General features: G+C 36.9%; 1 protein-coding gene across 1 annotated transcript in view; it reads left to right on the top strand.

The window, feature by feature from the left end:
• Window positions 1–27442, top strand: part of Sec71 (ADP ribosylation factor guanine nucleotide exchange factor Sec71) — a 452892-nt gene that overhangs the window by 340245 nt on the left and 85205 nt on the right. The window contains exon 24 of the mRNA XM_067136654.2: window positions 9550–9685. Coding sequence (XP_066992755.2) covers window positions 9550–9685 — 136 coding nt within the window. The remainder of the gene's footprint in view (window positions 1–9549; window positions 9686–27442) is intronic.

Genomic DNA, 27442 nt, shown 5'->3' with positions numbered 1-27442 from the left:
CCTGCAGCAGCCCCGCGCACACGCTGCTGGCAGCTCTCAGCTGTAGTCAAAAATTCAAAACAGAGGAACTGATAGTTAAGGTAGTTTGTATTTTGCATAATTTGATTATAGATATAGAGGGCATGGACACTTAGACTACGTAGACGTACTTCCAAGAGCCACCCCGTCGAGGAGAAACAACACAGTTCCAGCTGAAGCTTTTGAAGAGCAGAATACATTCAGAGATTTTTTTAATGAGTGAGTCGCAGTTCTGTTGGCGAGTGTATCTTACAATAATTTGGTGTACTGAATGTGAAATAAAAAGTGTAAAACGCTTCGCCTGGATTTTTCAGTGCATTTCTACTGCGGGAGTTGATTGAAGAATGAAGCTACAAATGCTTCATTTTGTAATTTAATAGTGTACTTTTGAATAATGTAAGACAAGAGGTTATGGAGTATCTCATTTTGACTTTAGTTAGGTCTCCTTAACAAAATGTGTTTACAGTTTGAAAAAATAACCGTCAAACTTTCCAAGAAAATCGAGGTACTTCATATAAATCATATGCTTGTAATGATAGAGGTCCCCTAAATGGCAAGAATAAAAGAACAAAGTTGATGTAATAGTTCTGCATTCTTTTGCCACGTCATTCCATAGTTTGATGATGATGATGATGATGATGATGATTGTTGTTGTTGTTGTTTAAATTGGGCTAACATCTAGGTCATCGGCCCCTGATGGTACAAGATGAGACAAAATGGATTAAAAGTTATAATTAACCCTCTGACTAGGATTAGAAAAATGATAATGATGAGGAAAATTATGAATTTAAAATATGTAGTGGATCTAATTCGCATTACCTTATTTTCTTCTAAAATTAAAGAGAGTAAAACATAATAAAATTGAATAAGGCACTGACATAGAAGTAAAATAATATATTATTTCAAATGAAAAATACCCAAAGATAAACACATAGTCAATAGAAAAAATAGCTTGTTTTGCTATTTGTTTTACGTCACACCAACACAGATAGGTCTTATGGCGACGATGGGATAGGAGAGGCCTAGGAATAGGAAGGAAGTGGCCGTGGGAAACTACGGAAAACCATCTTCAGGGCCGCCGACAGTGGGGTTCGAACCCACTGTCTCCAGGATGCAAGCTCATAGCTGCACGACCCTAATTGCACGGCCATTTTGCCCGGTAGAGTAAATGGTAGTTAACAATAAACCAATTAAAACAAAAATAGAAACTTCACTTTTAAACATGATAAAACAAGCCACTCTCCCTCATAAAATGTAGAAAAAGGTCTACTGGCCGCTCGTCATCTCGTCACTCCTTTTATCCCATATGGACCTCTTATGATGATCCGCATGCCGCTGGTTCCAAATCGCATTGAGTTCAAAGACAGGTTCAGATAGCAAATGAGCAAGTGATCACTGAACGTGTGTATAGAGTGTGAAGAGAGGAAGAGTGGGAGGGTGGGTGACCTTGAAATAACCAATCACAGTCCAAGTTACAGGATAGCTGGCGATGTGCCAAGTTCGAAAATGAGACTTGTTTGAGACCATGGATGTGGCGAGGATAGCAGCCAGCAGTGCAACTATGAGCCGGGCTCCAGGGTAAAAGCACCGACTGACATCCATTGGTTTGTTTCATCATCGCCTAATATCGAGCAGCAAGGCTTGGCGATGTCCCAGCAGCCAGGCTGCAGCATAAACGTACCCTTATGCAAGTTCACCGCCAATCGCTTTTCTAGTACAGTACTTCTTCAAATTACCGCAATGACGGGACGTCAATACTAAGATCCATAAGTATGCCGTAGCCGTCCTTTCGTAAGATGCAGTTTCTTGAAAAACACGTGATCGAGGATTTAGCGTTGATGGGACTGCAATTTCTGGACGGTTGATCCGGGAAATCGTTTCTTCAAGAAACGGACAATGCAGGGTTTTTACAATGTGATTTAATTAGGATACTCGCAGGACCACTAATAATATGGGGAAACGTAGTTTCCGGTAACGTATAATTGAGGTTCTACTGTAGTCGTATTTGGATTGAATTGGTTAATCCTGTTTTAAAGTTCTATTGGGATATCATATATATGTTCACATCTAATGGAGATAATATAAAATAATATTAACACTCATAATGTTGATACTAGCTTGACAAATGAAGTAAAATGGGAATCAAAATATTTACACAGAATTTTTCATTATATACAAGAAATCAATATGTTTAGCTCAAAATGATTTGTGGATTAGTTAAAATCTTCTATAGATTAAAATCTTTCCTTTATTGAATGAGAGTCTTTATTAATAATATTCAAAGTGAAGATGCTGGTTAGATAGCAAGTATAGCTAGTAGAGGATGCTTGATCAAGTCTCATTCATATAACAAATTAATTCTTCTTCTCATTAAATATGCAGATATGCTGCCTAGGTCATGAAGCTTATGAAGTTATTATCCATGTAAGTCTGAAGAGGAGTTCAACTGGATTCTTAGGTGTAAATGAAACGGCTTGTGATGCGTGTTTAAGTCTGTGGAATGAGACGAAAAAGTGTGCGAGTTGCTATATTGGAATAGTTCACTAGTGGAATTAATCTTAACACTTGCCACTTTAGACTTTAGGAGAGATGTCCGGCAGCGTTGCTTGTGTGAGATGGTCTAACAGTCGCTTTACCTCTACTCCTCGCATTGTAGGGATATGTCGTTGGCAGGGAGTGTGTCGGGTGGAGAGGGGTGGGCGGGGCGTTGAGATCACTGTTGGTACGCGTAGGAGAAGGGGTGTGGCAAGGCGACGGGACATTAGCTGCTGTTGATATAGGGGTATTAATGCTGGATTTATAGTTGAAGATTTAAAAAAAAAATTGTTATTGTTTATGTTGAGAGATGACAATAAGTTGGGAATTTGCTCGGTGACTAGGCTCTTTGTTTCTACGATGTCATTTAGATTTTGATTCTTATTGAAGTGCTGGTCTAAAGAGAGAGAGAGGCATTTTTTAATTCAGTCATTAAATTGCCTTTATTAATAATCTTTAAGATCTGAAGGTCCTGGTCTATAGTGGTGAAGCTATGTCCCATTTCTTTCATATGAATACTCATAGCGGAGTGTTTGTTGTGGTAAAATGTATTGGAATGCTCTAAGTATCTCGTTTGAAAGCTACATCCAATTTGGCCCATGTAAGAAAACTTACAGTGGACACATTTGAGTCTATAAATCCCTAAGTTTGAGTATCTGTTATGTGTTAAATTTACTGTATGGGAGTTAATGTATTTCTGTTTGTATTACAGGTTTTAAATGCAATATTGACGTCATGTTTCTTAATCGGTTTGGTGATCTGATGTACAGCTGGATTTGTGAAGGTTAAAGCAGCAAAACTGTGTTGTTGTTGGTTTTTTTTTTTTTTTTTTTGTCTTTCGGGGGTTAAATTAGTTGCAGTTTTTATCTTGATTTTTTTAAATAATTTTGTTAACCATGTCTGATTTGTAGCCATTAATTTTAGCCAGCTCTTTAATATATTGTAGTTCTTTTTTTCGGACCTCGTTAGAAAGAGGAATTTTGAACGCTCTATGGATCAAGCTGTAAAAGGTCACTAACGAGAGATTGTGGGTGTAAAAATTCTTTTTTTATAGTCAAAGGGGCAAAGGTGGGTTTTCTATAGATTTGAAAAGTGAATTTATTACTGGCTCTGTTTATGGTTACATCTAGGAAATTTAAAGAGTTGTTGATTTCATCTTCTTTTGTGAAGGTAATGTTGTTATTGAGTCCATTAAGGAACTTTAAAATGTTATCGCTGTTGTTTTGCTGTTTATCAATGATGGCAAACGTGTTATCCACGAATCTTATCCATAGGTGAAGACCATTGGTTTTATTTACTATTTTATTAGCCTCTAGATTATCCATAAAAATGTTAACTAAAATGCCCGAAACAGGATCACCCATTGCCAGTCCCTTTTACTGATAAATTTTGTTGTTGAAGGTGAAATAGTTATCTCAATAATGTGATTAATCACTTGTAAAAGCAGTTCCTAACTCATTAAAAAATAAATGGCGATCACTTAATTTTAATACTGTATACTGAAATTAAGTAAGAATGGGCTACACCTCAAGATTTGGCAGAGTGTATCACTGGTTTCAGAAGTTAGTTTATATTTACTCGCGTCTGATTAAATTTCGGAAAGGCTATTCCATGTAAATTTATAGCGAGAAGATTATCTTTTTTCTACTGGCGCATGAAATATGCTTCCATGATACATATAGTATGGTTAGGTTAGGTGACACTGTTAGAATAAGAAAACTGAAACATTTGCCACAAAATGCGATCGATCATCTTCAGTATAGTTTTCTTGCAGTGTGCACGTGCAAACACTCTGGTCGACATTCAAAGGTGATGTCGGAGTCAATTAGTGATACCTGTCCTCTGCTATTGTCTAAAGAAAATTCAGATTGTAAAAGGATAACACATTTTCGTAATTAATCCATAAATAACGTGGCCGATAGCAGTTGTTAACTTAAAATAAAGGCTGAAGTAAATTAAGTAAGAATTTGATACACCTCAAGATATGGCAGAGTTTGGTTAAATTTCGGAAAGACTATTCCCGTGTAAATTTATAGGGAGGAGGTTATCATTTCTCTACTGGTACTTGAAATATGTTTTCATGATAAATATACAGTTAGGTTAGGTGATACTGTCTGAATAAGAAAACCAAAACGTTTGCCACAGAAGCCTTTGAAGTGGTACTACAAATTTTTCTTAATGAAATTAATTAAACATACGCTTTCACATAGTATCGGATTTTGAGAAATAACAAATGAGTAAGCTATAGTGTGGATATCATCTGCGAAAACGCAAGTTTTACACAAACTGATTGCCTATTCATACCAATTCTGATGTATATGGGATTTTTCCTGACTTTTATGTTAAATCAGATATAACGACAATCCGCTATAGTGAGTAATTTTTTCGCCGTTACGAACTCTCGCTATAATGGACTTCGGCTGTAATTGTATAAATGTGTATCCTTTCAGGTTCTGGCATAAATATCCATAAACTTAACATAATTTTTCCGGATGATTTGTACGCTGTTACTGACTTCTTTCATCCATGTAGAGTACAAGGTAGTAATTTTTTATAGCCATATAAGTGAATTATAAGACACTACTAGTATGCATATACCACATCACATCTCTAACAAGCACAGAAATATCACAACCATAGGACTCCAAAGAAGTCTATTAGCTAAAATAATGTTCCATTGAAAACTATTGTATGGTAATCTCTTTTTACACTGTCCCAGGTAGGAGAGCACAGCATGTTGCTTAGTAGTCTAAGAAATAGTCCTCACCATAGTTTCTAGAGATTAGAAAGGAAATTGGGCACAGATTGAAGATGTTAGTCAGGATTATGAAATATATTAAAACAATACTTGCTACTGTATTTTTATAAAGAAATTATTTCTTACAACTGGGAATCTAAGCTGAAATCCCTTGGGCAGTTATAAGCTTCATATTTTTCATTAACACACATAACTGGACTAGAAACATCTATTATTTTTCTCAAGGTATAAATCTTGTGCTGCAGTGTAATTTTTGCTAACAACAAATACAGTAGTATCAATTCACAACTTAAAATTTTAACTTCATCGCGAAGGCACAAAATTTGAGTGTTTGTTGTTTAGCATTTGATAAATTAGTATACTATGTCACAAATTGTCTTTCGAAACTTCAACTTAGCTTAGAGGTTGTGAATAGTTTTCTTATCTTGCACGGAGTGATTGATAGTGATTGTTCTTTGAAAGAGGAAAACATTGTAATTATGAGACACTATAGGATGAGTGTATTGTCAGAGGAAAATCCTGATCATACCAACAAACTCACTCAAAATGTTCTAAAAAATGCTTCCTGATAATTGATCTAATATTTTTTGCTCATTTCCAAAATCCTCAGACAATTTCCTATTCTCTGCAGTTATTTTTCTGGCTCTGTTTCTTTTTGCTGTGTAAAATTCCCCATCTATAGCAGTTTCTTGTTTGAAGCCATTCTTGTTCCTTTATATGGTGAATGGATTATGAAAATGTATTCCTCTACTTGATATTAATATAAATTTGAATGAAAGAAAAATGATAAACCTTACTATAGATTTCTTACCTTGCTGAACACACCAGTGTTTGAAATATGTTTTCATGATACATATATGGTTAGGTTAGGTGATGCTGTTCGAATAAGAAAACCAAAATGTTTGCCACAGGGATTGGTATTACAAATTTTTCTGAATGTAATTAAACATACAAAAGGTGCAGGGAAAGAAAGAGCTAAGTCACATTTTTAAAATTTTGAGTAAATGGCATTTAAACAGTTTAACTCTGCTTACCAACTGTATTTTCTAAAGTGAATATCAGTTATAGTTATTCCCTACTAGCTGTATAATTTTTAAACAGTTTTAACTTATATCTGGTGTAAAAACAACATTCTATGTTCGGAAAAATAAACTTTGCTCTCCTAACTACACTACAGAAGGGGAAAGAACGGGGCTATTCATATAGAGGGTATGTGGTAAAAATGGTGCCCAATCCATTATTTGACAATTTTTCAGTTTTATTTAAAGTAATTTATGTACTGTATCATAATTATTATGGAAATTATAATGGATGTGAATGGACAATTACATCGGCAAATAAACCGACACATTTTCTATTTTAATTATTATTTTAAGGAGGAACTAAAATAAACTTATGCCCGATTTTACCAACATTTGTTCAGTAGACTAAGGCACATTAGTATAAATTAAGAGTATTGAATCATAGTGAATCATGGATGTCACTGTTTAATATCACTCCACTCCTATTGTCTCGGGAGTTCTTGAAAGAATGCTTGGGCCTTTGATCCACAGAATTTAGCCAGGTGTTGCAAGTCGTCGTACTTTCCCTTAGATATTTGGATGGAACCTGAAACAAAAAGTAATTCGACCATAACTCACTTTACTCCTCATGTGTAACATTTTCCATTGGTGGATATAGGGTTACATAGTAATGTAAATTTAACTTACCAGTAGAGTAGCTATGTCCTGTCAAGAAGAATTGCCCATTGGAAAGCTGCTTCTGGGTTCTGGAAATCATTTCCTGATCAGTCCACTCCCCCATGTGTGTGCAGCGGAACTTTATTCCTCTGTCATTGTTGTCCAGAACAATTTCGCGAATAGGTCGAGTGGGGAATTTCTTCTTGTAGAACTGAGAGAGGTGCACTGTCCCCTTCGCAAAAACGAAATCACTTATGGCAGACGACGTGGCAAACGGTTCTTCCGATGAATGAAGGAGCCGAACTTGAAATGGTGAGGGGTTTTCTCTGGCTGTGCTGAAAACGTATGCCCAGTCTTCAGGGGTTTCAATACGTGCCTTTTGGTTAATTAGGCCCATGTTGCAGTCACACTCCATGTAACTGTGGCCTCGAATAGGGAATGTTACTTTGATTGAATCAAATCTCTTCCCAAAATGAACAAGATAGTGAAGAAATCGAAATACAGTGTGATTCTTATTTTGTCCTGCGCAAAAGTCACAGAATATTTGAATGTCTCTAATTTTCATGGGCAGATGATTATAAAAATAATCATGCAATAACGAACAAACGTCATCCCTGCCTTTCTTTCCTTCAACCTCTGTATAGAGATAAAACTGACCTTCACCACAGCTGTCTCTTGTAATAAGCATCATTAATTAGTATGTTAGGGATAGGCAGATTTCTACCATAATCAATACAAATTGCTTCTTTTATGCTTGAACGTTTACAACTTATCCGCGCTTTCCGTTTTCTGGCATAGAAGGTGTCATCCCTTGTAAGATGGACCCTATTTCCAACTGAAAGTATTCTTATTTCATCAGAAATATGGGCAGCTCTTGCAAAGTCCCCACAGTTTGATTTTTCTTTCTCTAAAGCGGTGACCTTTGCTTTGCATTCATCGCAGGTAGAACAAATGTCCGTTTGTGGGTATCCAAAACTGATATTGAATTCATTGTTGAATACTGAACGGTAAATTTCATATGAAAGCTGGATCGTAGGATACTTAGTTTTAAACATACCATACATTCTCTTAATATTGAGATCTTCAGCTAAGTATGCTTTTTTGGTGTCTCGTATACCATAGTGTCTGTTTCTTGAGGGAAATGATTTTATATGTTCACGAACAGCATCTTAACTTTCTTCCGGAATCTTCCACGGCCAATTGGAATGCTTTCCCCTCATGTTCTTTGGACTTACACTGGTGATTTTAAGACCTTTTACCAGCCGCTCGACCCTCTTTTTACCAATACCATGAATTGCAAGGAAAGCTTTACGGCATACATCGTAATCATTCGTTACACTGACACATCCCCTCACTCTGTACTTGTACGTGGCTTGTTTGGCAGTATTTGTTTGACCCTCCAAGTTTCTAGGCTGTCGACGAGCGACTGGTAAAACAGAAATGAGACTGCATAGGTATGAATCTTGGATGTCCCTGCTTAACATGAGATTAAAATTCCTTAAAATGGTTTTCCTGTTTTCCTCACCAACCACATCAAAACATTTCATCTTACAATTTGCAGTTCTGCCCCATTACATGACTACTTAGGTTAAGTTTGGTCCTGACCTCTGACATTCTTCCGTGACGTCTCCTTTTCTTAGTTACCTGGTGCTGATCATCCTTATTAATTGAAGAATCTGATAGTTCACTTAAGTCACACATATTGAAGCAATAAAGAACATTTTCTTGCTGAATCATTCACAGAACACTCCTAGAACAAAATCTTACACATTAACTAACCTCCAAATGGTACAATGGAGGGAAATAATAATTAATATGACAGGGCTGGTAACTTAAAGGTTCAAAACTACTGTTTAAGAGCCCGTTTATTCCCTGACTTACTGGACATGACCTCTTCTTTCCCAGTGCAAATGAATAAGCCGTAGTGTGGATATCATCCGCACCATCTGTACTATATGTATCATGAAAGCATATTTTATGTGCCAGTAGAGAAAAGATAATCTTCACACTATAAATTTACATGGAATAGCCTTTCCAAAATGTAACCAGAAGCGAGTAAATATAAACTAACTTCTGAAACCAGTGATGCACTCTGCCATATCTTGAGGTGTATCCCAGTGTATTCCTGCAACCACCAATAGGCCTATATGTAATATATGTACTTGCTCAACAGAAACCAGGGGTGCTGTGATTTACCTGAAGAACAATCCTACTTCTTGCTCTGCCTTTTCCCATTTGACACATTTTAAGTACATATTTTACTATAATCTTCTACCTTTTCTTCCTATTCTTACTTTACCTGAATATTGCTTCTTCCTAATACTTCATGTCACTTGTGTGAAAATTTAAAAATATATCTATGATACAATGTACTTCACTGTTTGTTTTAACTTGAAATTATTAAATGTTACTGTTTAGAACTGTAGGATGAATGTTATATAAATAGGAGTAAGTTCAAAGTGTAACATAATGTATTCAAAGGGCATTTTAGAATTAGAAACATTCATTGCTTATTATTACAGAATGAAACTGAAAATCTTCGCCATTGTTGCATTTCAGAAGGCAGAATGGATGACGACAACCTGTAACCATGCTCTCTATGCCATTGTGGATGTGTTCACTCAATACTTTGATATCCTGGGGCCACTTCTGTTAGAAGACTTATATACTCAGCTTCACTGGTGTGTTCAACAAGGTAAGAAATCTGTAGTTAAGGTTTATCATTTTTCTGTCATTCAAATTTATATTAATATCAAGTAGAGGTGTAAACTAGTCTTGGACCAGATCTAGATTTTTTTTCTTAACTTCTAAATATTTATCAGCGCTTGTTAAAATTAACTAACAGAACAAGTGGTTGTTAATGTTGTTTCTTGGTGCAGCTGTCTGTGTCACACATTCTTCTGCTACTACATCTGCTCTAATCTGTTTGTCATATTCATGCCTTAGTCTACCCCTACCGTTCTTAATACATAACTTCCCTCAAAAACTAACTGAATAAGTCCTGGGTAATTAGAAATCCCTTGGGCAGTTATAAGCTTCATGTTTTTCATTAACACATATAACTGGACTAGAAACACCTATTATTTTTCTCGAGGTATAAATCTTGTGCTGTAGTGTAATTTTTGCTAATAACAAATACAGTAGTATCAATTCACAACTTAAAATTTCAACTTCATCACGAAGGCACAAAATCTTAGTGCTTGTTGTTTAGTATTTGATAAATTAGTATACTATAGCAGATTGTCGTTATATCTGATTTTTCATAAAAGTCAGGAAAAATCCCATATACATCAGAATTGGTATGAATAGGCAATCAGTTTGTGTAAAACTTGCGTTTTTGCAGATGATATCCACACTATAGCTTACTCATTTGTTATTTCTCAAAATCCGATACTACGTGAAAGCGTATGTTTGATTTCATTCAGAAAAATTTGTAGTACCACTCCAGAGGCTTCTGTGGCAAATGTTTTGGTTTTCTTATTCAAACAGCATATTTTTTGTAATCTCAATCATAGCTTCATGATCTATATGTGAATGTATTGTTCAGCTCAAGTGACCCTATGTAGGGGGTTGAAACCGGTACTGTAGCATAATAAGTGCAATAAATAAGTATTGATAAGGTGGATGTCTTTTCCTATTTCTAATTGTGTAGTTCATCAATACGGATATGAAGATCATAGATTACGATAAGTCCTGGGTGTCTTACGGTGTGTCCTATCATTCTATCTCTTCTTCTCGTCAAATTACTCCAAATTATTTTCCTCCCACTAATTTGATTCAGTATCTCTTCATTTGTGATTCAGTCTACCCATCTCACCTTTTTCATTCTTCTGTAACACCACATTTCAAAAGCTTCTATTCTTTTTCTTTCTTAACTGGTTATTGTCCATGTTTCACTTCCATACAGTGCCACTCTCCAGACAAAAGTCTTCAAAAACATATTTTTAATTCCTGTATCAATGTAAGGAGTGAGCAACTTTCTTTTCTTAAGAAATATCTTTTTTTTTTTGTGTTACTTTGCATTTTATATCTGTCTTACTTGTGCCCTCATTAGTTACTTTACTACCCAAGTAAGAATATTCATCTACAGTGGAACCTCGATTCTCCGTCTTAGGAGGGACCGTGAAAAAAAATGTACAACACAGGAAAACGGAAAATCCGGGAATGAATTTAACACTCCTATGGCAAACCAAACTAGAGCCCCAATGGGCCTTCGCCTACCAGGTAACCACTGCTTAGTCTGAAGGTCTGCAGAATACGAGGTGACACATGATGAGTGTGACGAATCCTCTCGGCAGTTATTCCTGGCTCTCTAGACCGGGGTTGCCATCTCACCATTAGATAGCTCCTCAATTAAAGGTAATCGTAGGCTGAGTGACCTTGGAACCAGCCCCCATATCCAGGTAAAAAAAATGCCTGACCTGGCTAGAAATTGAACTTGGGCCCTCTGGATGAGAGGCAAGGCAAGTTAGACCACTGGGCCGGCTTCAAATAGTGATTACCAGTGCATGAATTCAAAATCTCGATACTTTGTACTGGTACTCAGTTTTCTATGAAAATTTCTTTCAGTTCAGCTACTTTGATCATCCAAACTCTTCGAAAAATCTAATAATGCCACGTCAAACAACAATAGACCACAAGTAGATTTTAATTCTCTAATGTAATAAAATAAAGCACATTAGATACAAAAGCACCCAACATGATGCCAAAAATTCCTTCTTTTCTTTATCTTCCATTGTAATTTGGTCATCAGTATACGGTAAGTAGTCAGTGTTTGGAAAACTTGTACTGCATAAATTAGGCCTGCATCGACTTTTAAAGGTAACGTTGAACTTGAGAATATGTTTTGGAATGTAAGTATCGATTCTCAAAAGTTCTCGTATCCATTATATTCAATTCTCTCCGTCACTAATCACAATCAAATTGGAAAGAGAAAAAATATCATTAACACTTAAGAAATTACGATTATTTGTGACCTTGAGCTCAGCTGGAAAGTGCGCTCACTGCATAAGACAGTACGAGTAGGAAATGATACAAACTTTTTAAGTGTAACATGTGCAAATGAAACGACTGTTGTTTTTATGACAGTTTAACACAAAAACATCTTAAATAGAACCTCCCATGGCTTTATGTATGTAAGGTGCAGCATCTGTTCTGGTTTCAAAACCATAATCGTATACAACAATATTCAAATACTAGATTTGTGTTAAGAAGGAGCAGTTTTGATTCCTGCCTGAAAGCCCAGTGACTATACAGTGCCCTAAGAAAAGTGCCGAAACTGTTCGGCGATGCAATCGAAAAAAGTGAAAATATGAACATCTAACCCTGGACATAATGTGGACATTTTACAAGTACAAACATTTGACGAAACTCATTCTGTCTTCATGTAGAGCTGTTGAAATTTGCTCTGTCCCCTTTCAACTGTAGTGGCCACTCTGCTTTATGATTTCTGAGGATTCTCTAAACAGAACCACCCATATGCGTTGCTAAGATGGTCCCTTATGCAAGTTCACCACTGATCGCTTTTCCAGTACAGTCATCATCATCATCATCAGTTAACCGTCTCCAGTTTCCCAGGTGCGGTGTATGAGCGCTCGCCACTTCAGTTAATTCAGGTCATTCTTCTTCCTGTACTTGGTTCCAATCCACTTCTCTATGTTCTAGATCAGCCCTGTCCAACGTGGCGCCCGCAGGCGCCATGGCATCCGAGGTGCCCTTTTATGGCGCCCTTCGCAATTAATTTCCAAATTAAATTTTACTTAATATTTGAAAACAATACTTTTGCATTTCAATAAATATTCTTACTTTTCTCTTAAAAATACCGTCCTCAAAGTCAGGAAATTTGTTATATCCGTAACTCCAAATACACAAAGAGCTTTGAGTAAGCCATAATTGTGATCTAGGCCTAACTGACTCGTGTCCACAATTAGTGAAGAGAAAGACGAAAGGTTCAGAAAGAGAGCTATTCGACATGTAAGTAGTTGGGAAAAAGGGAAATCCTCCACAAACCACTCACTGTGGGGGGGCTAGCGCCAGGTATAAGGCCCTCTCTATTCACGGAGCCAAATATAGCCACATATTTATTCTGCAAACCAGAACAGTTTCCTTATGATTCACTTGATTGCAATGCCATAAACTACCTACCATGGCAGAGTTTCACCAGGACGACAATGGGACACCCAATTTGCCCACAAAGTAACTTTAATCCCAACAAAGCTGTGCCGTAAACAATGAACAAACGATTTATGAAAGTCTTGCAATTGGTATGTTCCCAGTTCCTAGCTTTCAGGCGAACATTCAGTATTACTTGTGAGCTGATGCAATGCTTATGGAATTCGTTTTGAGTGTCTTGTGTTGTGATAAGTTGTACATTCAACATGTTTCGTAAACTTTTTTTCATTACTATTTAAACTTTAAATTATTCAGTTTATAATCAGTTATGTTTCATTAAACATAACTCTCCTTAACATGGTTAAAGGCAAAGAAATTATAACTTTAACAGTGAATGGGAGGACCAGTATTGCTTTATTGAAAACAAAGGAAAGTCTGTGTGTTTATTGTGTAATGCTAGCGTGTCTGTTCCTAAAAAAAGTAATGTGCAGCGACATTTTTTGACTAATCACAAAAAATTTGACAGTGAATTTCCTGTTAATTCTGAACTAAGAAAACACAAATTGAAAGATCTAAAATCTAAATTAGCATTGCAACACTGTGTGTTTAAGAAGCCAGTTCAGCAAACGCGTAACGTGACAATAGCTTCTTTCAAAGTTTGTTACGTCCTAGCTAAAAGGAAAAAAGCTTTCAATGATGGGGAAGTAGTGAAAGAAGCTATTCTAAATGCCGCTGAATCTCTGTTCGAATCTCACAAAGATAAATCTGAATTGATATCTTCAATCAAAGGACTTCAGTTGTTTCACCAAACTGTTGCTAGGTGGGTTGTACAGATTTCTATTAATATGGAATCTCAATTACATCAGGATTTGAAATCGTGTGAACATTTTTCACTCCAGTTTGATGAAAGTGCTGATATGTCAGACACTGTTGAGTTGTGTGTATTTGCTAGAATGGTTTTTAATGATTTTACAGTAAAGGAAGAATTTGTCAAGCTATTGCCACTTCATGGACGTACTAGGAGATAAGACATATTTAATGCTTTCGTTAAATTCACCAAAGAGAGTAACTTACCGCTGTCAAAGCTTGTCGCTATAACAACAGATGGGGCACCGTCTATGACTGGTAGAAATAATGGATTTCTTTATCTTTGCGCTAAGGATGAATCATTTCCAAAATTTCTTTCTTATCATAGTATTATTCACCAAGAAGCTTTATGCGCAAAGGTTTTAAAGTTTGATCATGTCATGAAAATTGTAACTCATGTCATGAATTATATAAGATCGTCAAAGACTCGCCATCGATTGTTCAGAAATATTTTGAGTATGTCAGATTCGGAGTATGGTGACGTCATCCTTCATGCAGACGTAAGGTGGCTTAGTAGGCGGAAAGACCGGGCGAGTTGGCCGTGCGTGTAGAGGCGTGCGGCTGTGAGCTTGCATCCGGGAGATAGTAGGTTCGAATCCCACTATCGGCAGCCCTGAAAATGGTTTTCCGTGGTTTCCCATTTTCACACCAGACAAATGCTGGGGCTGTACCTTAATTAAGGCCACGGCCGCTTCCTTCCAACTCCTAGGCCTTTCCTGTCCCATTGTCGCCATAAGACCTATCTGTGTCGGTGCGACGTAAAGCCCCTAGCAAAAAAAAAAAGTAGTCGGAAAACACTCGAACGATTTTGCTGCCTGTTGGATGAGATACGAGACTTTATGAAATCATCTCCTGGGAAATATTATCACGAACTTGATGGTATATCTTGGCTAATCGAATTAGCATTCTTGGCAGACATCACCTCAAAATTAAATGAGTTAAATCTCGAATTGCAAGGAAAAGATCATAATATTTCAGGTATGATAAGTATTGTCAATGCATTTGAAAAGAAACTTAAGGTATGGATTATCCATTTAAATAGAAATTCCCTTTCACATTTTTCAAATTTGAAATCTATGGCAGACACAGTAAATGGCGGCAAGCGTGATTTTTCGTCTCTTGCTAAACATCTTGAAACTCTTGGGTCCGAATTTGGTAGCAGATTTAGCCAGTTTTCAATGCTTGAACCAGTGATCATGTTTGTCAATAATCCCTTCGCTTCTGTTGACGTTTGTGAGCTTGGAGGGAGGGTGTGTGAAATATTTGAAAATTATAATCTTGAAGAATTAGAAATGGAAATATTAAGCCTTCAGTCAGACCTTTCCTTGAAATCCTCCTACGCAACATGTAGCAATTTCTGGACTCTGGTGGACGGTAAAAAATATCCCATTACCCGCAGTGTTGCTCTGATGATGCAATCTTGTTTTGGTTCAACCTGTCTTTGTGAAGTCGCGTTTTCGACTATGAACATAATAAAAAACAAATACCGATCCTGCCTGACAGACTCACACCTGGATGATGCGTTAAGAGCAGCCTGTTCCAGTTACACACCAGACTTTCCTCAACTTGCAGCGAGCATGCAGTGCCAGATTTCTAATTAATTATGGGAGTAAATATATTTTCATATAATTTTTAATTCTAGAATTATTATTATTATTATTATTATTATTATTATTATTATTATTATTATTATTATTATTATTATTATTATTATTATTATTATATAGTCGTTGTAGTACTGATAACAGTAGTCGAATTAGTGGAGTCGTACCTGGCGCCCGCATACCCTTAGTTATCATGTGAATATGCTCGCGTAGAAACGAACGTTGGACAGCCCTGTTCTAGATCTTATTTGACTTGTTCGATCCATCTCCTTCGAGGTCTGCCTCTAGGTCTTTTGCCGTCTAATGTTTTCTCCAACCATTCCTGAGCTACAGTACAGTACAGTACCTGCTCTAATTAATGACGGGGCGTTAACACCAAGATCCATAAGTATGTTGTAGCCGTCCTTTCATGAGATACAGTTTCTTAAAAAACGCTTGCTCGAGAATTTAGCTCTGATGGGACTGACATTTCTGGATGGTTGATCCAGGAAATCGTTTCTTCGAGGAACAGATAATGCAGGATTTTTACAACATGATTTAATTAGGATGCTCATGGGATGACATAATTTGAATGAATAATCCGGGAAAATGTAGTTTTTGGTAAGGGATAATCGAGGTTCCACTGTAGTGACTTTAAGAATTCATTTCTCAATCTAATACTTCCTGCACCACCTGACTTCGTTTAACTGCACTCCATTACTTTAAGTTTGGACTAATTTACTTTCACCTTGTACTCCTTCTCCAAGACTGTGATCATACCATTCAGCAATTTTTTCAAATCTTCTGCAGACTCAGATCATTGGAAATTTTCACAGTTTTAATTTCTTCTCTTTGGATTGTGATTCTCTTTCCAAATTCCCCTGATTTTTTTTATGGCTTATCTATATGAACATTAAAAAGGAGAGGTGAAAATTGCAGCCTTGTCTCACTCTTTTCTGGTTTGCTGCTTCTTTTTTTTTTATAGCTCTTGATTCTGATCACTGCAGACTGATTTTTATACAAATTGTAGATATTCCTTCTTTCTCAATAACTGATCCCAGTTGCCTTCATAATCTCAAATAGTTTGGTCCATTATTATTGAATGCCTTTTCTAGGTCTAGGAATGCCATGTATGTGGGCTTATCCTTCTTAATCCGATCCTCTAAGGTCAGACGTAAAGCCAAACTGTTGTTCTCCCAACCCAGCATGAACTTGTATTTCCATTGCTCTGTAAATAATACATGTTAAAATTTTGCAAGCATGAGATACTAAACTAATGGTACATTAGTTTTCACTGAAAGAAGCACCTGCTTTTCTGGGAATAGGTATAACACCATTCTCTCTAAAAACGAATGGCACTTCCCCTGTATCATACATCTTACACACTAAACGGAATACACTTCCTATGTTGGATTCTCCTAAAGCAGTCTAATTCTGAGGGTATGCCATCAATTCCAGGTCCCTTGTTCATATTTATGTGTCTCAAAGCTCTGTTGATTCTGACCTCAAAATTGGGTCTCCCAACAGCTTTTTTGTGTTCCACAATTTTATCATCTACTTCTTTCCTTTCCTACAATTGTTGAATATGTTCCTACCCACTGCTCCGAAATAAAAGGCTTCTACTAACATTTGTTTTAGAAAGAGAGTGATCTGCAATAATACTTGGATATTTTTATCAGCCCCAGAGCATATATTTTCGTATTTGTTGTTTTTCACACCATTCAGTGCACGTGTTATTTTATAAGTCCCAGAAGGAAAGGTTTTCATATTTGTTCTCTTGTATTTTTCATACCTTTTAATACTCTCCTCTCATCTTGAGAAATGGTAAATATGTACCCGTAGATGTGTGACGTAAAATGCCTTCATGTCGGAAAAAATCGTATCTAGTGTTTCCATGTCCCTGTTGGATAGTTTTTATTTGTATATTCAGTAGTTCGTTTTCTTGCTTAACACATTCATTTTGGTTGTCTCCCGCAGGAACGTCTTAACAAGGTTTTACTGCACTTATTTCCATCCTGTTCTCAGAAGAAAACCCATTCTTCCTTAAGTACACTCCATCAGAATTTCTGCATTGAACAATACTTTTGTCTAGCTGTACTTCAGTCAATGTCATTCTGTTGCACAGACCAGCAACAATATAGTAGAACCCCTTTTTAATGTTTTTACAGGAACCTGATATTTTTAACCTTAAATGGGGGTTTACCTTAAATCAAGGTTTCAGTAGAAAGCACACCTTTTCCAGAGATCTTTTGTTACTATAGCCTTTCCCAAGTGTTTTTATCCAATTTTTATCAGTGTTGGAAAATATTAACATGAATTAACATAAATTGTACTATCATACCTTATTTACACAGTGACTCCAATAAAACAAGAAGATATCTACCTTACACACTGTAACTTTGTACGGTTTGTGCTGAAGATTACTCTTGTATTAAACTGCCCCTGCTATCTAAGCAAGAGACCTGTATTGCACTGTAACTAGCTTTGGTGCAGATTGTTCTTTGAAAATAAATAAATAAATTTAATCAATTAAATAAATGCTTGGGTGTGTTCTAACAAATTTGTTCCTTTGAACTATCATCAGCAGGGCCCGGATTCTGATGACATGTCATCTTTTAAATGGTTTGCCACAGACATTGCTAACTTATATACAAATCCTCTTCATGGTCCCCATATTACAGAAATGCATATTTATTTAGTCATTTTTCTAAGTATTTTATTTTTAGGTTATTTTCTTGCTTTTTATGTCATTATTCTGTCATTTTATGGAAGTAATTAGCATATTTTATACGTTTTGAGTCATTTTCTCACATTCTTAATGGTTTATGGCGCATTTTTTGCGGGTGGTACTGGATATTAATGGAACTGAAAGTGAGGATAAATACAAAGACACGAGAATCTTCACAACTTTGTTCAGCCCTTATTTCTTCGAATATCCGCATTCCAGGAGACACACCTGCGCTTGCAGGTAATCTGGAAGCGATGTTGAAATTGAGGGGATAGGAAGACAGACAACAGTAGGCCCAGTAATACCAGTCTGGTTAAGTACCTCAGTGCAACCATACATGTGTAAAGTGGATTTGTAATGGCCGCGATTGTTTTTCGAGTGTGTTTAAAATGTCAAAGATAAAGCCATCTAAGGCTGTTCATTTCAAACAAATAATTATGGAATTCAGTGAGGATATTTTTTCCACCGATGGTGAAATTCTTTTCTGCAAAATATGTGAAGTGAAAGTGGCAGGAGATAAGCCGTTCAGCAACATATCGGTGCAATGAATTGCACATGTTTTTAACAAGCACTACGGGAACATTTCATTTTATTTATATTGGTCGATGTGGAAACACCATCTAGCAGTTCTGTGTCAGCTGGTGGTTATTTACAGTGGCATCCAGTGGCTTGCATACTGTTAACACCACTCAAGTAGATTTGGTGATTGATGATCTGACTACAGAATCAACTTTTACCAGTTCCCGTTTTGCAATTGAAATTGTAATGATTAACAGTGATGGAACTAACAATTCTATGAATATCAATACAAGAAAGAGTCTGGATGATGAGCATACTCCAGATGCTAAGAATTTAGAGCCTATTTTCAGACTTTACACTTAGTTCATACCAGCTTTTAATGTTAATTGTGTGTTTGTACATTAGTTTTCATGTCAATTGTGTGTTTTTACATTTGTTTAGTTATTAGATGTATTACTTTAAGACTGAAGATGGCCAGCCAAGGCCGAAACTAGTCCCTAGTTTAGTAATGTAATTCAATAATATTGCATAATAGTATTGAAAAAGGTGGACCATACAACATTAATTTAATAATTATTATTGTAAGAAAGGAACGTGTTCACTGTACACTGTTACGCCTTTTAGCATTCAGTCTGCAAGCGTCTGCGAATTAACAAAGTGCTCCCATAATCCTCTATATGTAACCAGCTCTATAGCTTCTTTTACACTGACCGGAAAAATTTGTGGGTCACTTGAGTTTTCAAATTAAAAAGCATGTTAAGTTGTGGAACATTTGTTTTATTACACTGATTATTTTCATGAAAAAATTGTTTAAGTGAATAAGGGTAGCAATAACAGACAGATTACATTATATTTTTTCATGAAAATAATGTACATAATAAAACAAATATTTCACAATTTAACATGCTTTTTCCTTAGAAAATTCAAGTACCGAGCTCGATAGCTGCAGTCGCTAAGTGCGGCCAGTATCCAGTATTCGGGAGATAGTAGGTTCGAACCCCACTATCGGCAGCCCTGAAAATGGTTTTCCGTGGTTTCCCATTTTCACATCAGGCAAATGCTGGGGCTGTACCTTAATTAAGGCCACGGCCGCTTCCCTCCCACTCCTAGGCCTTCCTTGTCCCATCGTCGCCATAAGACCTATCTGTGTCGGTGTGACGTAAAGCAACTAGCAAGAAAATTCAAGTGATCCGTTAATTTTGCGAGTCAGTGTAGTTGCACACCTCTGAAAACTTTGTCTCCCTCTACGTCTCTTAGTTGGTTAAGAAATTGTTTTCATTGCTATTAAGGAATATGTTCGCTGTTATTCCTGATAATGGTAAGCCCAAGGTTAACCCTTCCTTTTGACATTTTTGTTGCCAAATGCAAAACGACTTTGGTTTAAGGTTGTTTTTATAATGTTATACATGATTTTCCATAAAAGTCTGGGAAGATACCAGACTCGCACAAAAACACATTAAAATCAGTATAAAACAGCAATCGATTTGTTTAAACATTTTCGTAGATGTTTTCCAAGCAGTGACTTCCTCTTTAGCACATATTTTATAATTCCAGTGGTCTGAACACGCATATTCATCATTCTTACTAGCTGATGAACCTGTGCTTCGCTACAGAGTTCTGCGTTGTATACAGAATTCTAGGTTTAGTAGTGTACATGTTGTAAGTAAGATTGTATTAAATTGAATAGCTCTTAATATTACTCTAAAAACGCAACGGGAAAGTCACCAAACGTCTTTTTTTTATGTGAAGACTGGGTTAAGGAATTTTCATTGTAATGGTAGGCCCTCTTGCCTACCATCAGTCACAATCAAGTTGGGGAATTTTCATTATAATGGCAGACTCTCACTCTCCACCTGCCTCTTTACATCCTCATAAAGACTGCCATAGTGGTTTTCCCAACTGAAATCAACATAGGTCATTACAATGATGCCAGTGGGAATGTCGCGATTAAAAGCAATGCTTTCATATGAAATACTCGATCAAGTGAAAAACCACACATTTTCTCACTTTTACTGAACAGTAGTACGGTGCCAATCTAACAGTCCAAAATTCCAGAGCTGGAATGACCAGGCTGCAGAGAGCCGTGAGCCATGAACATTCTTTTATTTGGGGGGGGGAGGGCGAAGAATGGAGAATCTCAGGGCAAAATCTATGCCCTTTCACTCTTCTGTTTCCTAGGAGTACCCCATGAGTTGGGAAATTCAATTCACGACACTGGTGGAGGAAAATCTCTCTGAGTTGGAGAAAATTTTTCCTCCAAGCCAGAGGAGAAACCCCCTCTTCACTGCTAATTTGGATTAAAATGAGTGTAGAATTTAGTAAAAGTGAAGAGGAAGAAGCTTTTCTTAAGAAACAACTTATTACCGAGTTGAATTTTGAGATATTTAGTGAATTGTGGTGCTATAATTTGGAATAGGCCAAAATGGTAATTCTAGACCAGGTCATAAGTGAGCCTCTACTATTATTCCGTTAATTGTGCACTCTGATCAATCCAATCAGCGCATCACGCGTCAGAGTAGGTATCGAATAGCTGGAATACTAGGATGAACCAGTGTGTTATGTACTAGCAGTATCGGAAAATGTATGGACCAGAGGAATGGTATGCTAGAGAAGAAAGTTATCTAACTCCCCAGCTATTTCCCGCCAATATACAGGCAGGCTGTTATACTCGGTATGCAGCAGTACTCCCATCTATTGGAGATGAGTGGCAGCATAAGAGGCAAAGAATATCACAACAAACAATGGTCAACATAATGTTATTATTGACAAGTTTCATGAGCTTTCGGTATTGTAGGCTTTCACATTTAGTTTTCTTCGGACTCTGAAATACCACTCTTATCATAGTCGGTACGGTAAAACTGAATAAGTAACTAATCTCATTTTGTTCCATATTGAAGATAACAATAAGTAAAATTCATTCAAGAATAAAATTTACTGTGTTCACCTATTCAATACAATTATATTCTGGAGTGATTAAATCCTACATGAATTACAAACACTAATAAGGAACATGTTTCGCCCTAATTTTGGGCATCTTCAGCCTAATAATAATCTTAAGGTCAAGTCTGTAAACCTATTAAACATTAGAACTTAAAACTAATACAATGGTCTTATGCTAAAAAAAATTTTTTTAAAATTGTGCTTTCGGTGATATTTACATAGTTTACAATGTGTACATTAATTAAAACCCAGAATTTGTGACAAGGAAGCAATTAAAATTATCTTACAATGACTAGAAATTGTCCAAAGCGTAAACTAGAAATTCTCCTACTGTATGGGTGAAAGTTTATGCACATGTGTTTACATTGACTAGAAATTGACCCCAGCGTAAACTGGACCTTCTCCAACTGTATGTGGATGAAACATTAGGTTGAAGGTTTATACAGTTGTGTTCGTTCAGTTATACACATTATTCCCATTTCATCAATCTCTTTGCATAATCAATTTGTTTTAATTCTTAAACCACTGTAATTTTATAAGGTTACAGTTGGAGTTCTTTTCTTATAGCTTTTGCTGTCCACTTGCAGATTCCAGACTTGTGTATTGATTTTTGATTTTATAAGGCTCCGCAACGTTATATCTTAGATTAGATCAAGTTTGTTGTCATTTACATTTGTATGCCTTTCATTTCCTGGTATATTGTGAACTAAACTGGTCACAAAAACTTTTATGTATCACATTACCTACAGTATCATGGTTTGGACTCCTGGAAGTATGAAAACATGTACAAAACTTCAGTTTCACATTTTCTGTAAACTGATACCTTTATGCAAAATGTGTTCCACAAAAATGGTCTGTCTTCAGTAAGGAACAGTATCACCACTATTATGTTGCACTGTCACCAGTATTTTTTCTTAATGTATGCACACTGCACTGTTCACCAACCTTCCCAAGACAAATGGTATTTTGTCTACATTAATGTACACTCTACTGTTCATTAAACTTCCTGAGGCAGTCTTGCATTCACCTGTCCTTTGCCATTTAAGACCTGATCTGTCTGATGTTGGCATCATATAGCTTTCTTTTAACAGCAGACCATTCCTAGGCTTGCTGTGGAGAAAATTCCTGAACTTGAATACAGAATTTCTTATTTTTCTAATTGCACCCCTGATCATTAATTAAACAGAAGTAACAGTTAGTCTTGGCTCCCTCCACACTGTGTAAATTCCAAACAACATGCACGTTTTCTTCTCTTTTATCCACAACCATAACTTGTCAACAAGTAAACCTACTTAGGCCCTCATACGTACATGTGGTCTCGAAGTTTCATCTTAAGAGCCATATTCACAAAGTCTATTTTGTTCATTCTTTGCTTAAGCACTGCATAATTTCCACAAATAGAAAACATTTATATGTTTTTAATATTTGCAGTCGATAAAATTAAATTATGGTTTCCTTCTGGGATCTTAATTTTTGAAAAATTAAGATTGTTCACAATCTGTGCATGTAGACAGTTGTAAGACTAAAACTATGATCGCAATAGAGAAGAAGTGAACTGAGAACAGCTCTGGAAATGTACAAGCGTCAGATTCACATCACTTGCTAGTTCAAACATTGGCAACTAGCACCTGCAGTTGTGCTAACATGAAAGCTTGTAGGTACGTAGGTGGTTTGAAAAGTTCTCGGAATGTACTAGAATTAAGTATCTTACCTCGGTGGAACTGCTTTTATTTTTCAGCATAGTCTCCCTGTAGACTAATGCATTTGGTCCAGCGATGTTCCAATGCCTTGATCACATCTCGAAAATGAGATTCCTCCAGGCCTGCAAAATACCTCTCAATTCGGCTGTCAGTTCTTCCCTTGTAGAAAATCTCCGTCCACCGAGGAAAATTTTCAGCTTGGGGAATAGATGAAAGTCTGATGGTGCCAAATCAGGTGAATAAGGTGGAAGTGGCAACAATTCGTACCCCAGTTCATTAAGTTTTGCCATGGCAATAACATTTGTGTGCGGTGGAGCGTTATCCTGATGAAAGATTACCTTTTTCCTTGTCAAACCAGGCCTTGTTTCGCGTATCTTTTCCTGTAGTTGGGCTAGGAGGTTCGCATAGTATTGCCCCGTAATTGTTTGGCCAGTAGGAAGATAATCTATCAGCAGAATGCCCTTTGCATCCCAGAAAACTGAGGCCATGACCTTTCCGGCCGAACGCACTGCCTTTGCTTTCTTTGGTGGTGGTGAATCAGCATGTTTCCACTGCTTTGACTGCTGTTTTGTCTCTGGGGTATAGTAGTGAACCCAAGTTTCATCTGTAGTCACAAACCAGCGCAAAAAATCTTGTTGGTTGCACTGAAAACGGGCCAGGCTTTGTTTGGACATTTTTAATCTGGTGCGTTTATTGTCCAATGTCAAGAGCTGTGGCACCCATCTTGTGCATAATTTTTTCATACCCAATTCTTCGGTTAAAATATAATATACCCGTTCAGAAGACATTCCTACAGCTTCAGCAATCTCCCGCACTTTCAGTCGACGATCCTCCATGACCATTTTATGCACTTTTGGGATAAATTCTGGGGTCGTAACACTTTTTGGCCGTCCACTACGCGGATCATCATCCAAGCTCTCCCGACCAAATTTAAACTCGCTGGTCCACTTGGCAACAGTTGAAAATGAAGGAGCAGAGGCCCCCAGTGTGTTCTGAAAGTCGGCATGAATTTCCTTTGCTTTCATACCTTTCTTTAAAAAGTATTTAATCACTGCTCGAATCTCAGTTTTTTTCCATTGTGGATGTGGACTTGCATTGTTGGATGCGCTTGAGAACGGTTGGCTGTTGAGAGAGCTCTTGCATTATTGTAGTGATAAAGTAGTGAAAACCTATTGAAATAGCTAAATTGTATATCGGATTCATTTAGTGCTGTTTATATAGTGGTGTTTAGTGCTTGTTGGTAGAAATTGGGAGTAGTGATATTTATTTAAATTTTGTAACAAGTAATTCAGTTAGTCTTCAGTAAATTACGTTTTCTAGGTTAAGTAGGCTAGCTAGGTGTACCTTGTTTCGAATTTAGGTTTAGGAAATACTTTAGGTAATAATATTAACTTTAAAAATATTTGTAAATATCTGTAGGTTCGTTGGTTATACTTACAAAGGCAGATTATCATAAGGAATAGTACCGTAACTTCTGCAGCAACTTCTCCGGTATTTCGTATAGATATCCGTTCAAACTATCGCGAAGGTAATAATTTACTACATTAAAAAACACGATACAACTGTAAACTTCCATTTAAAAAGAAGTTAAAGAGATTACACGGTATAGTTAACAGTCGTTGTATTGTTATTGATTATTGTCGCTCCTCATATTGAAATATTGCATTGTTGGCTACAGTCTTGAACAAAGGGTGTAGTGTAGTCAGGTAAATATAAATAAAAATCAGCTGACCTTGTATTCCATTCATTTGTACTTCTGAGTAGGTAGTTAAAGTATCCGTAATTTATATTTCGCTCCCTCGATCTTTCAGTATTTATGAGCGGTTAGCTAATAATAATAAAGTTCATATATCCCAGTAATTGCAGTTCAAGTCCCTGGAGTAGTAGTAGTTTTGATAAAAATATTTGAGAAATTACTGTAGACAACCTCGTATTTTTCAGTAGGCCTAATTAAGGACACTTTTATTCTCCCTCCCGTGGAGTAGGGAAAATAATAGTAATCCGCCAGCTGTAATAATCACATAACCACATTTCAGTAGAATTGTAGTGAAGATAAGGTATAATATATTAGATAGTATCTTGCCAGTTATATTCGTGTTTTTCTTCGTGTACGGCAATCCTTTCGATACTTAAGCATTTAACCAAACGCAGTGTAGTGTAGTGTAGTGTAGATACATTGTAGTATAGATACAGTACATTTAGATAGTGCCGTATCCTGCCTGCTATATTCGTGTGTTATTTTTCGTGTGTATCTATTAGACCGTAATACTAATAATAATTTGTCTAAGCATTTAGCTTCGTTGGTAATCTTTGAGTACAGTAGTTCTTGCAAATTTCATTTCTGTTGTGCTTAGTTTAGTGACATACGGTTCGGTACCGGTATCGTAATTAGGATACGTCTGAAAGTAGTTTAAAATTACTGTAGTGTACTGTACAGTAGTATATGAGTAATATCCTATTAGAATTTAGTGTGATTATTTTATTATTGTAAAATATTTGTGTAGTACTGGTGTAGTAGAGGTATCCGTAGAAACTCTTACTAAAATACTGTTGTTGTAATTAGAATAGGCTTAATTGCAGTTTGGAATTGTGTAGTTCTTGTGTAGGCTATTACTTTCGATATTCAGTAATTAACAGCAGTTTTTATCCTGTCAGGGGTTGTAGGATATAAAAAAATAGAGCACGACTAAGTAATATTGTAGTGTAGTCGTATATTAATTACCTTATTGTTGTGTACTATCCCAGACAATATATCCCTCCGTTCATTTATTTTTTGCAAATAAGTTATTTTATTTTTAATTTCATTTTTTCCCCGTAAAGAATGGCTAAGGAGCGCGAGTGTACTTACTGTGGGTGTAGCGAGGCATTGAGGGGTATGAGGGAGGAGTTGGAAAGTTTGGGGGAGATAATTAGGATTCTCACAGAAGACAGGAAGGAAGATAGGACTCCCTCAAACAATGTACAGGTTACAGTAGGTGTACAAGACAGAGGGGAAGGAAAGGGAGGAGTTGTAGAAGACAGGTGGTCTAATGTTCTAAGGGGAAGGAGATTGCAGTCTAAGGGCTCTATTCAGGATCAGAATTCAGGACAGGTGTCTGTGCGAAATCGGTACGAGTCACTCCAGGTAGAACAACAGAGGGAAGATGAGGGACAGGGAACTGTTGGTGAGATGTGTGGAAGTAGGAGGAAGGGAAAAGGTAGGAAAGGAAAACGTAGAGTAGAGGATAGGAAAAGACAGGTGGAACAGGGTCATGGGAAGGAAAAAAGGGAGGAGCAAGTAGCTTCTGCAGCTATCAGGAAAGATAGGGCTGACCAGGAGGGGAGGGGATCAAATGAGGTGGGTAGGGTTGAGGCTCTGGTCATGGGGGATTCCATCGTTAGACACGTGGGGAAAGTGTGTGGAGGAAATGGTACCAGGGTAGAGTGTTATCCAGGAATTAGGTTGAGGCAGTAGTTGAGGAAAGTAGAAGAGAGGGAGGAGGGGAAGGAGAAGGAGAAGGTGGTAGTGTTTCACGTTGGTACCAACAACGTAAGGCAAGCTGATATAAGTACCAACTTAGTTGGAGATGTGTGGGATCTGGTAAATGCAGCACGGGTGAAGTTTAAGAAAGCGGAGATTGTTATTAGTGGAATACTGTGTAGAAGGGATACTGACTGGAGGCTGATTGGGGATTTAAATGAGACTATGGAGTGGGTATGTGGGAAACTGGGAGTAAAATTTCTAGATCCTAATGGGTGGGTAGGAGATAGGGATCTGCGCTCAGATGGCCTTCATTTAAACCGCAGTGGTACGTATAGGTTAGGAAATTTGTTTGGAAGGGTAATAGGGAGGTACATTCAGGGAAATGGGATGGCCTAGGGAGCGGTGATAAGGGAACAGGGAACTGGAAATCAAGTAGGGATGACATAAAATTGTTAGTGTTGAACTGTAGAAGTATTGTAAGGAAAGGAATAGAATTAAGTAATTTAATAGATATATATTTACCAGATATTGTAATAGGAGT

Source organism: Anabrus simplex, chromosome 1 (assembly GCF_040414725.1).
Source record: "Anabrus simplex isolate iqAnaSimp1 chromosome 1, ASM4041472v1, whole genome shotgun sequence".
NCBI classification, from domain to species: Eukaryota; Metazoa; Arthropoda; class Insecta; order Orthoptera; family Tettigoniidae; genus Anabrus; species Anabrus simplex.
The sequence above is the reverse complement of the archived record's forward strand: the minus strand, read 5'-3'. Positions and strand labels throughout refer to the sequence as shown.